The sequence below is a fragment of the Lotus japonicus genome, chromosome 2 (assembly GCF_012489685.1).
Source record: "Lotus japonicus ecotype B-129 chromosome 2, LjGifu_v1.2".
NCBI classification, from domain to species: domain Eukaryota; kingdom Viridiplantae; phylum Streptophyta; class Magnoliopsida; order Fabales; family Fabaceae; genus Lotus; species Lotus japonicus.
This window is the reverse complement of record NC_080042.1, coordinates 88,293,737-88,311,759: the sequence shown is the minus strand read 5'-3', so window position 1 is coordinate 88,311,759 and position 18,023 is coordinate 88,293,737. Positions and strand designations below refer to the sequence as shown.

Here is an 18,023-nt window from a genome sequence, read left to right as displayed (position 1 = left end):
TGTTATGGTGAAGAAGGCTAATGGAAAGTGGCGAATGTGCACGGATTATACAGATTTGAACAAACATTGTCCTAAGGATTCTTATCCTTTACCAAATATTGATAAGCTTGTTGATAGGGCATCAGGGTTCGGAATGCTTAGCCTCATGGATGCATATTCAGGGTATCACCAGATAAGAATGTACCAGCCCGATGAGGAGAAGACAACTTTTATGACAAATCAGGCGAACTATTGTTATCAGACTATGCCGTTTGGGTTGAAGAATGCGGGAGCAACATATCAAAGGTTGATGGATAAGGTGTTTGACAAGCAGGTAGGGCGGAACATGGAGATTTATGTAGACGACATGGTGGTCAAGTCAGAGGAAATGATGGCACATTGTTCTGATCTAGAAGAAGCTTTTGGTGAATTAAGAAAGCATAACATGAGACTTAATCCAGAGAAGTGTTCGTTTGGAATTCAAAGTGGAAAGTTTTTGGGTTTCATGATCACTAGGAGAGGAATTGAGGCGAATCCGGATAAGTGCAAGGCAATACTTGATATGCAGAGTCCAGCTTCAGTTAAGGATGTGCAGAAATTAACAGGAAGAATAGCGGCTTTGTCCAGGTTTCTTCCGTGTTCAGGGGAAAAGTCAACACCATTTTTTCAATGCTTAAGGAAGAACAAAACTTTTCATTGGACTGAAGAATGTGAGAAGGCGTTCCAAAGTTTGAAGGATCATTTATCCAGGCCACCAATTTTAGCCAAACCAGTTCCAGGTATTCCATTATCAATGTTTATTTCCATTTCTGATAATGCAGTTAGTTCAGTTTTATTGCAAGAAAGTAAAGATGATATGAGGATCATATATTTTGTGAGTCATGCTCTTCAAGGAGCTGAAATTAGATACCAAAAAATTGAAAAGGCTGCATTAGCTCTAATCATATCCGCCAGGAAATTAAGACCTTATTTCCAAGGCTTTCCAATTGTGGTAAAAACAGATTTGCCACTTCGCCAAGTTTTGCAAAAGCCTGATCTGGCTGGGCGAATGGTTTCCTGGGCTGTTGAATTGTCAGAGTTTGAAATCACTTTTGATAGGAAAGGTCTGGTTAAAGCACAAGTATTGGTGGATTTTGTTAATGAAATGTCTTCCAGTGAGAAAAATATGGAAGTTGGCGAATGGAGTTTATCTGTAGATGGCTCGTCCAATGTCAAGGGAAGTGGAGCTGGAATAATCTTAGAAGGGCCAGGTGGCGTAACAGTTGAGCAGTCACTCAAGTTTGACTTTAAGGCAAGCAATAATCAAGCAGAGTATGAAGCTATAATTGCAGGTTTGAAGTTGGCGATCGAGATGGGGGTCAAGAGCATAATGATTAAAACAGATTCTCAGATAGTTTCCAGACAAATTCAGGGTGAATATCAGGCGAGGGACGCACAGCTGGCTAAGTATTTATTGAAAGCTCAGGGATTGATAAAGCAGATAGGCACAGTGCAGGTCAATTATGTTCCGCGGGAGGAGAATACAAGGGCGGATATTCTATCAAAGTTAGCAAGCACCAAGAAGCCGGGAAACAATAAGTCAGTCATCCAGGAAGTTTTAAGCAGCCCGAGTATCGAAGAGGATGAGACAATGATGGTGTTAACTTTAGCGGATTCAGATTGGATGGGACGTATCAAAAAGTGTTTGGAGGCAGAAGGCTCTGAGTTGTTGACATTCTCTAAAGATCAAATTCGCGAGGCAAGTCATTACACATTATTGGGCGATCAATTGTACAGAAGAGGGATTGGAATACCTTTATTGAGATGTGTTTCCAAGGATGAGGCGGAAGGAATCATGTTTGAAGTTCATGAAGGTGTGTGTGCAAGTCATGTGGGGGGGAGATCTTTGGCGGCGAAAGTGCTCAGGGCAGGGTTCTATTGGCCAACTTTACGAGGGGATTGTATGGAATATGTGAAGAAGTGTGGTAAATGTCAAATTTATGCAGATTTACATAAGGCGCCGCCTGAGACTCTTAGCTCAATGAGTTCATCGTGGCCATTTGCAATGTGGGGAGTGGATATTCTGGGACCGTTCACTCCAGCAGGTTCTCAAATCAGATTTATTTTGGTGGCGGTGGACTATTTTACTAAGTGGATTGAGGCGGAATCAATGGCGAAAATAACAGCAGAAAAAGTCAAAAAGTTTTATTGGAGAAAATTGGTTTGCAGATTTGGCGTTCCAGCAACTATCGTCTCAGACAATGGAACACAGTTTACAAGCAGGAGTGTGAAGGATTTTTGTTCAGGAATGGGAATTGAGATGCGTTTCGCCTCAGTTGAGCACCCTCAGACAAATGGACAAGTGGAGTCAGCGAATAAAGTCATTCTCAATGGAATTAGAAAGCGTCTAGGCGAAGCTAAGGGATTATGGGCTGAAGAGTTGATCACGGTCATTTGGGCGTACAATACTACTCCTCAATCAACTACTGGCGAATCACCTTTTAAGTTGACTTACGGCGTAGATGCGATGATACCAGCAGAATTACAAGATGTAACTTTCAGGGTGGCAACTTATAATGAAGAGCAGAATGACATGAATAGAGTGGTTGATCTCAATTTAGCAGAGGAAACGCAAGCAGAGGTTCGTTTGAGGCAGGCAATGGTAAAACAGAGGTCGGAAAGGCGATACAACTCTAGAGTGGTTCCGAGGCAAATGAAAGTTGGTGATCTGGTTCTGCGTAGGAAGGCAAAGGGACCTGATGATTCGAAGTTATCACCTAATTGGGAAGGACCTTACAGGATTCTGCGTGAGTTTGGTCAAGGGGCGTATCATTTGGAGGAGTTATCGGGGCGAAGGGTCCCAAGGGCTTGGAATGCACAACATCTCCGTTATTATTACAGTTGAAGTGCAGGGTGGTTCGTTCGGTTTGTTTGGTTTTGTACAGTTTGTTTCAGTGTATGTTTGTCCAAGACTATGTTTCGTTGTTTCAGTTTGTGTGTGTTGAAGTCTACGTTTGTTGGTGTATTGTTTAAGACTATGTTTGTTGTGTAAGACTGAATTCGATGCACTCTTTTCTCTACCCCAGGCGGGAGAGTTTTTAACGAGGCATCAATTATTAATGAATAACAGGTATGCACTCTTTTCTCTACCCCAGGCGGGAGAGTTTTTAACGAGGCATAACCTTTTTAAAATGATCAAGGGCGTATCATTTTACTTATTTCTTTTACCCATAGCGGAAACTTATCAACTAAGGTCTATCAATTGGGCGACGTCAGACAATTGAGAAAAAAGTAAGTCTCTTAAAACAAGAGCATTCGACCACGAATTCATAAGCACAGTCTTAAATTGGATTTAAGCTTGTCCAAACTAAGCACAAGTCTCCACGCGAGCATATTTATGAAATCAAATATTTTGACTTTGATTTCCATGAATAACTATGTCAAAAATGCAAAATTTGACTAAGTTATGTACACAAAGGCCTTATGATTCCAAAGTAGTTGATTAAGTTTAAAATTCACAACATTTGACGAGATTCATTTAAGCATATTTCATTTTGTACTGCAAAATGTGGGAATAAGGTATTCAACTAAACGACGAAGGCGGATCAAATTTGGTGAAAGGTTAGTAAAAGTTATTCATGTTAAGTTATACTTTGAACTTACTGATTGAAAGGTTAGTAAAGCGCAGTATTATTAATTATTTTGATTGTCTAATTGATATAGTTGTTATTACAAGGATCATGTTCTTAAGTTAGAAGGAATAACATAGTAATTTTTGTATTAAGTTAAGATCTGATGTCTTCATTGAGAATGGATAGTGACAACAATAGTTTAAGGGTAGAAATTATAAATTTAAGTATTACAGTTATCTAAGTGTGATGCAGAGCCATCAGGATTAACCAATTTGCAGACAATGATATATAGAAAACATATTATCTTAATAGTACTTAATAAAACATCACATAATATTTTAAGACAAACTGTGGAGCTACTTGCTCAACACTTACAAATATAAAAGACAAACTATAAACGAGTTTAAACTAACTTAGGAAATAAAAGAGAGCTAAAAGATGAATTAGTACGGTAGTCATTCTTAAACAGAGACAGAACTAATGGTTTTCCCCTTCGCCTTCTTTGTCGTTGACATTTTCATCTTCTTCATTTTTATCTTCTTCTCCTTCGTCTTCCTCATCACCAGTGTCAGGGCTGATCAACTTGCCATCGACAATCCTAGCATAAGGATCGGAACCGGCAAGGTTGATGGAAACTTGAGGATTTAGGAAAAGAATCTGTTCTTTGGCTTTTGCAAATCCGGCTTCAAATTGATCAAGGACAGAATTCTTCAGTTCAGAAACTTCTGAATGCAATTTTGAATTTTCATTTTTCAATTCAGCTTTGGAGGAATTGAGATGAGTGATTTCTGCTTTGGATTTCACAAGTTCTTCCTCTTTAGCCTTCTGAGTGATGTTTAAGTCTTCAGCATGCTTCTTTAAGCGTTCATTTTCTAGGGCTAAATCTGCGGCTTTCTTCTCATTCACTTTGTTGGCAGAATCCAACAATTTCATGGTAGCTTTCATCTTCAGGATCTCTCTTTCTTTCTCTTCTAACTGTTTGGCGAAGTTAATCCCATCAAAGTCAGCGGTCTCCAGGTCAATCATCTTGGAAATCGCCGCAATTTCAAGTCCTTTCGTCATGATGGCTTGACAAGCTTCCTTTAATCCGATCTTCTTAATCTTTTCCCGATCCGCCTCAAACACCAAATTTGTTTCCACCAGCGAATTAAAGTCAATTTTGGAGTCCCATAGCGAGGTCACTTCTTCAGAAGTGAGCTCTTCAAATTCTTTCAGCAAATTTTTCCATGAAGGGGGCGCAGCACTTGAAGACCCAGCTTTGTGTGTCATATGCTGAGGATTACCCTTCACCATAAATTTTTCCATTGAGGGCTGAGAAGAGTCTTTTCCTTTCGCCGATTCAGGTGTTTCATTCTTTCTTTTCTTCTTTTGAGGGCGATTCGATTCGGTGCCTGAATGACTAGCATCGGCATCTAACAGAGTCTTCGCTGGGTTTCTCTTTTCCCTTGCAGCCTGTTGTTCTCGACGGAAACGGAGGATGTCATCATCAGAGAGGCGAGTCATTTTTGCTGAAACAAAATGGTAGGGTTAGAAATCAAATAAATACTTGAGGTACAAAGATGTGGAAATTTAAGAATCTTACCCACATATTCACCCAATCTGTTTTCATAATGGGCATCTAGAAAGGGAACTTTGGGCTTCCATCATTGAAATAAAATACATCCTTGCACTTTTCTGTTTCGTTTAGCCTAAAGAATCTCCCTTTAAATTGTTTGTAGTGGCTTCTAAATAAGGTAAATAGGCCTTTTCCCCTAGCGGCGGCTAGAGAAAGATATTCGCCTTTTATGCTTCTACCACTAGTTTCAAAGAAGTAAAAAAACTTACTGCTATTGGGTTCAATACCTAACACTTGACACAAAAGTTCGAACGCCCTCAGGTATGCCCAGCTATTACAATGGAGTTGTGTTGGGGCAACATTCAGTAGGGTTAAAACGGAGCAAGTGAAATCTGACAGAGGGAGTTTATATTTTAGGTCGGTAAAAATGTTGTCAAAGAAATAGGTGTGATTTTTGCCGTTAGGGTCAGGAGCCCCAAAACAACAAGGTTCGGTAGGTAAACAGGGGACTATGTCAAGGTACACATCTTGGCCATCAGAGCGAAAAGTGTTTTCAGTAATTAAGTCCATTACAGTTTTAACATTGCAGAATTTAGTGAACCTAGTTTTAACTTTACTAGTGACCCATGTATCGACTGCAATAGAAGAAGTTTTAGAGGCTTTACAGACTTTACGGGTGCGTTTTGCATCCATTTTGGAAAGAATTCCTGAAATTGTAAAGGATTCAGGAGTTATGACATGTAGTGGGGTAAAATTGGAGTTGCAGTTGTGAAGGAGATTAGTTTTTAAGAGTGATTTCAGTAAAACAAGAAGATGAAGAGGGAAAGATTTTACATGAAAGGTTTAGTGTAGAATGATGAAAAAATTGTACAAGCAGGTTGAGTGAAAAGTGCTTACCAGGGAAAGGATCTGATGAACTTGGCTAATTTGGGGGAGTTCTGGCAATGTTGGAGAACACTCGCAGGTCAATGCAGGAAACTCTATGAGTACACAAGGTGCATAGTGATTGAAGTGATGGGTGAAGTGTCATTTAGACTTCACACGCCACACAGACCGATTTAACTTTGTAATGATTAGCTAAACATTGTTTACATTATGGTTAGCCTTATTTTGTTGGAAGCCTGTACGTTCATGAATTTATTCACATTGTATATGGGCGAACCAGATGTTGTGGGTCTAATTAAGACACCATCGTTTTAGTTCTAAAACATCAGTGTCTTGTGGGCCTGTGGACTGATATAGGCGAACCGGGTCATTTATTTTGGGCTTATCACTATCATGTAATAAATGGGCCGGGCAACCCATGGTCCAGCCGGACCAAAACCCAAGTTATAAATAGAAGAGGACCGCCCAAGCGGCCGGGATCCTATCATTTTCACGCATTTTCGTTTACTTTGTTTACTTCGCTTGCTCTCAAACTGGTTAGCCTCTAGTCTGTGGTTGATACCGGAACAGTTTGTTAGTTCACAAATACATAAAATGTGTAAATATAAAATGTATGCATGAAACAAGTTTAACATGAGAACAATGAATGTCCATATATAAATTAAGCTTAACATTCACTCAATATTTTTATTTATCTTTCATCTCATTTTCACTCATTTTTTTTTCCTATTTATCTATCGTTTTCCTATCACTTTGTCTATCATATGTCTCCAAGTACTTCTACCACTTTAGCTCATCTAATATGGTATGTGATGGATAAATCAAATAGGTGGGTCAGAAATATATGTATTTGATCAAGAAAATAAGTCTAGTTGATATGCCAAAGTATTTCGATCAATGGTTCGAGCAGCAAGTCTTAAGTATATAATTGGAAAACCAAAGGCAGAGTATGTGACAGTTAAAAAGCAAGTGGAGAAGCAAATAACGTGACAGTTAAATGGTCAAAGTTGCGGCACAACAAAGTACTACCATATGGCTAATGAAATGCACCAAAGTTTTGGGGAGGCCAAGGCCACCTTATGCCTCCAAGTAGTTCCGCCAGTGCTTTCTTCTTGACGGAACTACTGCAGTTGGCAATACATGGTGAGCTAGCTGAACACGTCTTTCCTCTTTAGATGACTGAACCTTGTTGTAATAATTACTCAAGGAGTAATAATTATATAGTGTTCCAAAATGACAAGTGTGTTAATTTTACATTGAATGGATTGGAATGAAGTCCCACATAGAAAGTGGAGCAACTTTCCAAAGCATTTATATATCATTAAGGGCCCGTTTGGTGGTCAGGATAGGATATGATAGGATATGATATGTGAACAGGATATCAACATGATAGGATAAGAGCAGGATAGACTCTTATCATATCCTGTGTTTGACGTGCACATGATAAGGACAGGATATGATAAGGAAAAATGTATCAGATTTATATTTGAATAAAGAATACATTTAAAATTGATCATTCTATTAAATTTAATTTCTTTACATTTTCATGAATGAGTCTATATTTTAAAATAAATAAAATTAATTTAAATTTTATTAATTAGCCTATATTATTGTTTTGAAGATACCCTATATTTTAAATAAAATTATGCAGTTAACCGATTGGTTTTCACTTAGTTGTGACACGTGATGATTAACAATAAAAGTTAACTAAATTAAGAATATTATTATTTCAAAAGTATTTTATATTTGAATTATAAATTATTATATAAGTAGATAAGTAGTTTTAAATAATAGGAGATGAAAATAAAAAATTAATCTATTACTATTAAAAAATCAATATTTGTAATCAATGTTTTTCACTTAGTTGTGACACGTGATAAACAATAAAAATTAACTAAATTAAAAATATTATTATTTCAAAAATACTTTATATTTAAATTATTATATAAGTAGATAAATAATTTTTAAATAATAGGAGATGAAAATATTAAATTAGTCTATTATTATTAATAAATCAATATTTGTAAGTTAGTCTATTTTACTATTTATGAATAATAATTTTATTTATTTTTTATTTTAGTTAAATTAATATTTTTATATTTATTAATTAATATTATTATAAATTATAAATTATAAATTATAAATTATAAATTATATAATATTAAAATAAATTAATTTGGAGTTAGGATACTGAAAGAAAATATATAACTGGTATCCTATCCTGCTCTATCCTAGCTCCCCCCTCAGGATAACTTTTACACATGATTGACAGGATATGATAGGATACAGGATAGTGTTATCATATCCTGCTGGCGCAACAAACAACAGATAACAACAGGATATGATTATTATCCTGTCATATCCTATCCTGTCCTGGTCACCAAACGGGCCCTAAATGTCAACCATTCAACAAAGAGACAAAGTGAGGATATAGTGCCACATGTGCATGGTTTGGTGGTCCCAAGCTTTTATGTCACATGTGCGTGGGCGTAGAGGCGCTAGTGGCGGCTTGTAGACGGCACAGCACTTGAGGCAACGACGGCATCGACGGCAACGACAACGCGGTTGCCGTAACGACCGTTTGTTTTGCTCGTTTTGAATTGGAACATTGCGACTGTTGGGAACAGATATATCTGTTGGTAACAGACACAATATATGAAGGGTCGCAACCTTATACATTGTTCTGTTTTTTGCCTATAAATACAGTGCATATTCAGAGTTCAAAATATACTTTTTTCATATCCTCTGTTTCCAGAAAATCACTTCCCTTCATTTTGAGTTTTCATTAGTCTTGTGCAAACTCGAAGTAAGGCTGATTATCCTGAGTATTCTAGCATCCAAACTCTAAGACGAATTCAGAGAGTGCTTGAAATACTTTAAGGAAAGTGATTTCATCACGATCAAGCCTATTCAATTTCGTAACAAACCTATGACCGATGATTCTTTTCAGAAAGTGTGTATGCATGAAAGCTCTTTCTAGAGATTCTCTCTCTGTATGGGATCGCGAAATATTAAATACTCTTGATGATCCTTTTGCTTGAAATAGGGCAGTGACTCAGTGAAGCAGGGGAGTGTCGAACGCAGATTGGTTCTGGTGGCTAAGAAAGCCCTTCTGGTTTTTTTTTCTTATAAACCAAAGAATATATTGAAATGAAGTACAAGAGGTAATTCAACCAAATACAAAGGAAAGAAGGAAAAAAAGCAAGAAAGCAATGTAAAGTACAAGTGATAAATCTTCTTGAAACTGGAAACTTCAAAGAAGATACCCCTAAAACATCCACTAATACCTAACAGACATATTACATATAAGGTAATCTATCCCAATAGCCCCAATAACCAGCAGAAGTTTCCCATGAACGTATGCAAACATGACAAATGTGTCTCCCCATAAGCCAAATACCATGATGAAGACCCAGTGGGAAATACAAACCGCATGCTCCAAATATCATAGAAACAACGCCCTTTACTGATATAATACACCCCCAGCCAATTATGCAAACCAAACACATGCTAACAATAAATTGCTTTATCTATTCCAAACTAGTAGCCTTCACGATACACCACTGTAATCGTAGGTAGCCCGTATTGCACGTCTCATCTCACAATGACAAAATGCACATTCCTAGATTCTGTTGCCATTCAAACCAAGAGTAGATGAACTCGTCAACTTTTGCTCGTAGCCACTTCCATGCTTTTAGCTCAATGACAGAGCCAGGTGTAATACTACAACTTTGAACAACTTTTTGTAAATTGTAACGTGACCATAACCTCGCTCGTGTATTTTTGTCATATCCATGCTCTCAATTTTCAACAATTTTTTTCTTTGATAGTGTCACACCTTTTTATGCTAGACTAATCCCAATTCGTGCTGGTATAATAATTATTAGATAATTTATCACTTAATCGGAACCAACTATATAATTATCTGGTTCGTTTGGTTTGGATCTAAAAATAAAAATTTGACCAACTTGAATTAACCTAAAATAAGCCCGTTTGGTTAGTTTGAACTTTAAAATACCCAAACCTGACCCAATTATACTCATACATACTTGTATTTTTTTTATTTTAATATAAGCAAATGTTAGTTGTTACTCCCTCCATTTCATAATATAAGTAAAAAAATCAAATGTCTCACATAACAAGAAATAACATAGAAAAATTGTTTTTCAATTAACAAAGCTCAAACATAATTTTGTTTCTAAAACCACCTTTATTTACACAACCTTTAATCATTAATGACACCATTTAATTAAGTATAGGCTCAACACCTTATTCTCTCTTCTCCAAGTAAATAACCGTTGCAACTAGAAAAGTTGAGAGATTAAATGTTTCTTATACATGAAAAAGTTAAGTACTTTCTAAATAAATAAGGGTACAATTGGAAATGGATATTTAACACACTCTAAAAACATGCAATGCTTGTAATAGACCACCAAATTATACTGTGAACTAGAGGGAGTAGTAAACTAGTCTTCTTCATAGTTTGAAACCTAGACCTTCACTCTTCGTCTCACTCAACATTTATGTGTCTAACTCTTGTCACTTGAGAACTCTTTCTCATTAATAGAAAGAAAACGTTTAGATAAACTTCTCTTATCACATATTTAAATTTAATTATGTTACGGAGAAGATGTCGCACAAACTTATCTTATAATTTATCTCGCGTTCATAATTTTAACTATTTATTGAAGCATTTTATTTTTCCAAACATTTTCAAACGTACTGCATCACATTGTCAACTTCGAATGTTTTTTTTTTACACTCGGTTAAACAATTTAATGCTAGTAATGTGGCTCCATTTTTCATGTCATACTCCTCGGTTCCAGAAAAATCGTTGATCAAGGTTGTGGCATAAATACTAAGATGACAATTATTAATAGTATAATGTTGGTTTACTTCCAGTTTTCGTCCCTGATCTATCATGATTGTGCAATTTTAGTCCTTTTTTTTAAACGAGCAATTTGCACCCCACATGTTTTTGCCATGAGCACTTTTGGTCCAGCCATCCAAATTTTAACAGAAGTGGTGACATGGGGTTCATTAATTGAGGTGGCACCTAGAATGCAAATTCACATAGATATATATTTTACAAATAATTTATATTTTCAAATAATACATTAAATCCATAACACCAACTCCATAGCCACAAGCTTAAACCCAGAAAAATGTGTTTCAGACATCTTCTCAACTTTCTCATATGGGATTTTCATCAAGGTTGAAGCTTTGGTTCTTACACCGGAAAAAAATTCAGAACGGTTCCAGTTCAATGACCAAACACAACTTGCAAATCAAAATCCCATAAGATGGAGACAAATATACAAACTTTGAACTAAAAAAAAAACAGAACAAACTAAACCTTGTTTCTCCAAGGTATTCATGTTCGCTTCATACATTACATCCTTATACTGAACAGATAGCTTCTGTTACATTCCGATATTTTTTTTTTTGAGATTTCCAAAATGGAATTGAGTAAATCATGTGGGTTTTGAAGCACAATCTCATGAGACCACTTGAAATTACCACAACCAGATTTCTTCAAAAACACACCATAAAAAATTGAACTTGGAGAAGGAAAATGCCAACACAAACAAAGAGAAAGAGAGAGCCACCAAATTTCAATCTTTGGTTCCGTTGTTGTGCCTAGGGTTTCTGGAGAGATACACGATTTGCTTCAAATCTGAGAAGCATTTGGAGAGAGAAGCGCGATTTTCTTCAGATCTGTGAAGAATTTGGAGAGAAGCGTTTGGAACGTCATGATTTGCTTCATATCGACACCGCCGCTGCATCCAACCTCCACTTCCGAGCCTTCACTCTGCCAACGAGTCATCAAACTTTCAAACCCAGCCACCGCCGTCTCAAGCAAACCAAGATCTACCGCATGCAACCATAGCTCGCGGTTGAGGGGCTCTGGATTCAGGTCGAAGAGGAGTTGGGTTGTGATGGAGAAGGATGAAAATGGTGTGGAGAAGGTTGTTCTGAGTTTGGAGAAAGAGGTTACATCAGATGGTGAAGGATTTGGATTTTGAAAAGTTTGTGTGGTTCTAACTTCTGATGGTGAAAAGGTTGGATTTTTTTTTTATGAGATTTGATTTTGGGGCCATTGATGATGAAGAAGATGAAAAAATGATGAATTTTTCTGGAAATAAGATGAACAAAATTTGAAGATAATCTGGGACTGAGGGATAGTAAAGTAGAAGATGATGACATGGTAATTTTTATATATTTTTTAAAAAAATAATGTTTAAGTGGCAAAAATATATGACACATGAGCATATGCCGTTACAGTTTTGACAGAACATAGACGGCTGGACTAAAAGTGTTAATGGCAAAAACATGTGGGATTCAAATTGCTCATTTAAAAGTAAGGGGACCAAAATTGCACAATCATGATAGATCAGGGACGAAAAGTAGAATTAAGCCTATAATGTTACTATAGATCTCTTATTTAATTTTACTAGTATTATGTGCAACAATTAAATTCTAGTTGGATAGAGAATAATGTAGTTAATGGAGAAGAGTTGCAGTTTGTTGGTATGAAAAGTGATAAGTGAGAGAAAATTTATTAAATGAGAGTAAAAGTGTAAAAAATTAGCAAAAAATGCATTGACTTTCTAAAACAACAAACATTTTAAAATATTGAAAGAATGTTCAAAACAACAATCTCACCGAACAATCTTCAACTAAAATTGTTTAAAGACTAAATTTGATTATGCAATCAATTTTAGTCTATCTAAACTCTAAATTTTCATTTTTTAAAGGGTTTGTTTTAATTTAAGGGGTTGTCTAAATAACCCACTATAAAATTTGGGTTAAATCACCCATTACTCAAGTGTACCAATTATATTATAACTTGTGTTTTATATTATCCACCTCACTTAATTAAACTCTTTTATTTTACAATTTCTTAATATTTAATTTATTAAATAATTTAATTACAGAATAAACCTATAATTATTTGTAATAGCATATGACTCCTTTTGTAAGAAATACCCCAAAATCCCTAACCCTATTTTCTTCCACACTTATCTCCTCTAAACCTCTTCAGCAACCTCATAGGCGAGAGAGCTAGATTTGCCACCCCAACCATTAGATTTCACACCCCTAATTTTCGGATTTTCAAGTTCCGAATTATTTCGGAATCTTAGATTCCGAAATTAATTCGTGATTTTTAGTTCAAAATACATCTAACACCACACTTTTGAGTAAAAAACCACACTTTTGAGTAAAAAAGTGCTTCGGAAACCTTATTTCCGAAATATTTCGGAAACTGAGTTTCCGTAAGTGGGGTGACATTTCTAATGGTTGGGGTGTCAAATCTAATGATCCATAGGCGAGCACGTTAGCTTCATGTAGCGTTGGTATTATTTGATGATTTAGAAAGTAAAGGCATGTGTGCTATTAGATCTGATGTAAGGATGAACAACCTCTCAACATAGAAGCTCGAAAGCCTCATCTATTGAATATTACTAATTACTAATCCTTATATTTTACTGTTTGATTTAAGATTGAAAGGACCTTAAATATTACATTGTTCTATCTTGTTTCTAATTAGTATGTGTTGTTTGCATACGAAAGCAAACAATCCCACATCAATGAAAACTGGGTATTTTTCTTTTCCAGGAAAAAACGTTCAGAGGAGATGAGGGTGGACGAAAAATGGGATTAGCGATTTATTTTGGTTTTTTTTGCAAAAGGAGTCACATGCTATTACCTAAAATTATAGGTTTATTTTGTAATTAAATTATTTAATAAATTAAATATTACAAAATGTAAAATAAAAGAGTTTAATTAAGTGAGGTGGATAATATAAGATACATGTTATAATATAATTGGTACACTTGAGCAATGAGTGACTTAACCCAAATTTTATTATGGGTTAGTTAGACAACCCCTTAATTTAATATTAGAGATATGACTGGTCATGTCACCATTTGCTTAATTTAAAAAAAAAAAATCAGAACCACTTTTGTCTAACAAAAGCTATTTTCTCAGTCGCTTATTCAGAAGTACTCAAAACACACATTGGAATTCCACATAAATACCAACAGATGTGATTATAGGCATTAATCTTGGGAAACCATTAGCCAGCCAACTCTTACTCAACTCACTCCGGCCACCATGTTTTCTCCAAGAGAAATGCCTTCCCCTTCCTCCATCTTCTCCGCCTACGCCTCCATGACCGCCTCCATCATGCTCGTCCGTTCCATGGCCAACGACCTCATCCCTCAACCAATCCGCGGCTACCTCACCAACGCCATCCGCCGCCTCATCATCAAGCCTCGCTCCCCTACTCTCACCCTCATCATCGAAGAATCCTCCGGCATCGCCCGCAACCAAGTCTACGACGCCGCAGAAGCTTACCTCTCCACCAGGGTCCGCCCTGAAAACGAACGCCTCAAAATCAGCAAGACCCCAAAGGAGAAGAAGCTCACCATCCGCCTAGAGAAAGATGAGAAGGTTGAAGATATCTACAACGGTGCTTCTCTTATCTGGAAATTCATCTGCGCAGAGACAGAGAAAAACAGCACCTTGAGCAACAACCACGACATTCACAACAACAGTGTTTCCTTGAGATCGGAAAAACGCTATTTCGAGCTGAGTTTTCTCAAGGAGCATAAGGAGATGGTGCTGGAGTGTTACCTTCCCTTCATTCTTGACAGAGCTAAAGAGATGAAGGATGAGGACCGCGTGTTGAAGATCCATACACTGAACGCTTCTTACTGTTACAATGTAATCAAGTGGGACTCCATAAACCTTGAACACCCGTCAACTTTTGAGACTTTGGCGATGGAGCCGGAGGCGAAGAAGGCGGTGATGGAGGACCTGAACAGGTTTGTGAAGAGAAAGGAGTTTTACAAGAAGGTGGGGAGGGCGTGGAAGCGCGGTTACTTGCTATATGGGCCTCCGGGAACTGGGAAATCGAGCTTGATTGCAGCAATGGCGAACTATTTGAAGTTTGATATCTTTGACCTGCAGCTTGGGAATATAGTGAGGGATTCGGATCTAAGGAAGTTGCTTCTAGCTACCGCGAATAGATCCATTTTGGTGATTGAGGATATTGATTGCAGCGTGGATCTGACGGAACGTCGCAATGGAGGAGATGGACAAACTGATGTACAGGTTGGTCCCTAGCTTGCTAATTCTAACTAACTTCTATACTTAACCCCCGTTTAGAAAAGCATATTTGAGCTTATCTGATAGCATAAACTCTTATGTCAGTGTTTGAGAGAGCTTATGCAGACAGCTTATGACCTGCCATAAGCTGTTTTGAGGTTATTTTCATAAGTTATTCAGGATAGCTTATGAAAAAAGTTTATGCTTATATATAGCTTATTTTCGATTTATTTCAATAAAAAATTTAAAATAGCTTATGAATAAGCGCTTATAATCATAAGCGCTTAATTAAGTTGTGTTTCCAAACGGAGCTTTAGTGTACCTTCACCTTTTATTTATTTAGCTCTAATTAAAAATATAATATGATTTAACAAATAAACAAGAATATTTTTTGCAGGAGACAGAACAAATATAGGTGAGGGTGAAACAAAATGAATTCAGAAACAGTTATTAGTATTACTGTGTTTAGTTTAGCTTTTTAATTTACTGATTAGTGAATACTGAAGTTGAATTAAAAATCCTTTAAATAGCATATCATGTCATCATCCACCAATAGGCCTAAAAAAACCACTTCCAAAGTTCCAAAAAAACATATCACTATCGATTAGGGGTGTTCGTGGATTGGATTGGATCGGATTTAAGGAGAAAAATCATCTGATCCGATCTCATCAGTTTAATGATTTTGTCATCCAATGGATTTTTTACTAAATTCAAATCCGAACCAATCCGATCCAATCTATAGCGGTTTGGATTGGATTGGATTATTCGATTTTTGTTTAACTTTTTTATACTTTGAAATTGTGTTGTATAAATTTTAAAAATATATAATATATGATAAATACAACGATACATAATTTATAAAATTAATATAACATTCATAAACTATAACATAGTAACATATTTTTAAATTATGATTATAATTGTTTACATTGATGCATGTATATAGTTCAAATAATTATTTAAACTTTTTTTTATTAAAACGTAATTTTATAAATAAGCATGTGTGATATAATCAATAAATATGTATTATGTAAGTGTAAATGGAATGATATATGTATAACTAAAAGTATACATATTTGTGAATGTTCGGTTTTGGATTGGATTGGTTCGGTTTTGGAAATCAAATCCGAAATCCGATCCGATCCAATAAATAATTTTGGTTTTTTCAATTTTCAGTCCGTTCGGTTTTGTCTTAATTGGATTTCGATTTTTTTAAATCAGTTTGTCAATTTTATTTGAATTGGTTCGGTTATGAACAACCCTACTATCGATCCCGCATTTTGTTCAGACATTTCATTGTTCTCTACTTCTTCTCTGGTGCTTTCAGTTTGATATATGGCGAGAGGATAAGGACTGAGTACCTTTTCTTCAAAGGTCATTGTTAAATGTTATTGGATGCCACATAGGGCAGTCCACCTGTAAAGTTTCTACTGTGGTGCTGTCATTTCATTCTCTACCAATGTGTGTAGGTGTTTTTAATATTGCTAAAAAAATTGTTATAAAGGGCATACTGCATAGTGAATTTAACTTTTAGGTTAGAGTTAGATTTATCTTATGTTTATTTGGGAGTATTTGGACAATTCCTTATAATATTGTTGACTTGACTTTGAACATATCTGAACTCATTAGTATTTTCCTTCTAATTATATGCAATTTAATTTAATAATTTTGCACTTGAAAATACAAACTCTCTCATTTACTAGTTTGGTCTTGTTCTTACCATAACTCTATCTATCATCCACATATCATGAATCGATTAAGCCAGAATGCTAAAATTGGTCATAGGCTCATCGTGAATCTGATGGATGGATGCAGCTGACTCTGTCCGGATTACTGAACTTCATAGATGGGCTCTGGTCAAGCTGCGGAGACGAGAGAATCATTGTCTTCACCACCAACCACAAAGAAAGACTAGACCCAGCTCTGTTGAGGCCAGGAAGAATGGACGTGCACATTCACATGTCCTATTGCTCCTACCAAGGCTTCAAGCTCTTGGCCTCAAATTACTTGAGCAATATTTCCCCTGATCACCAGAGCCTCTTTGGTGAAATTGAAGGACTCATAGAGGACATTCAGATAACCCCTGCACAGGTGGCAGAGGAGTTGATGAAGAGTGAAGACGCTGATGCCACACTTGAAGGATTCGTGAAGCTGCTTAAGAGGAAGAAGATGGAAGGTGATGTTTGTGAGAATTTTAGTGCTCCAGATAAGGCAGAAGAACCATCTAAAAGGCGCAAGGTTGCTGCAGGTTGCAAGAAAAAACGAGGGGGTGGTGGTGTTGGGATCAACGAGAACAATGGTACTGTTGCTGTTACCCAAAGAAGGACAAGAAGAGGGTGTAGTTTATGATGATCAGCTGATAAATCTAAAATGTGCTCCAACATTTTGATGAATGTGAGAAGTATGTCTGTATGTACTAGCTAGAATCTGTCTAAGTATGTCTGTATGTTAGTATGTACTAGCTAGAGACAGTGTGAAAAATTAGTTGTCTTTTTAAGTGACTAACGGTACCATTCGGATGTTAGACTGATCTATTTATTTACAATGGTTTGTTTAAATTACACATTCTCAAAATCAATTTTTCTCTTTCCAACACTACACATCATCTTCTCTCTCCAATTCAACACTCTCTTTTTTTTTTGGTTATAAGGAGGGGAAAACCCCGAACAGCAAAACTAGCTAAGAACGAGAACTAGGACTCGGACTAATACCAATATCTCTAATAAGTAGAGTATGGCACTCACCAAACGGACTATTAAAGCTATGGGTTCCATATGGGAGGTCTAGGCCAATTTTAGCAATATAATCCGCAAGGCAGTTAGCTGATCTTGGCGCATGCTGGAAAACTAAGTTACCATGAACCTCTTGCAATTGGAGAA

General features: G+C 36.4%; 1 protein-coding gene across 2 annotated transcripts; it reads left to right on the top strand.

Annotated features, from left to right (window-relative positions):
* The first annotated feature begins 14,023 nt into the window (after positions 1–14,023).
* Positions 14,024–17,705, top strand: LOC130740690 (AAA-ATPase At5g17760-like). 2 transcript variants are annotated; one of them, XM_057593367.1, is made up of 2 exons: positions 14,024–15,150; positions 16,960–17,705. In XM_057593367.1, the coding sequence occupies exons 1-2, from the start codon at positions 14,149–14,151 to the stop codon at positions 17,491–17,493; spliced, it is 1,536 nt and encodes a 511-aa protein (XP_057449350.1). In that variant the 5' UTR covers positions 14,024–14,148; the 3' UTR covers positions 17,494–17,705. The 2 variants fall into 2 exon arrangements, with proteins under 2 accessions (XP_057449350.1, XP_057449349.1); XM_057593366.1 differs by having other exon boundaries at positions 16,930–17,705.
* Positions 17,706–18,023: the final 318 nt, after the last annotated feature.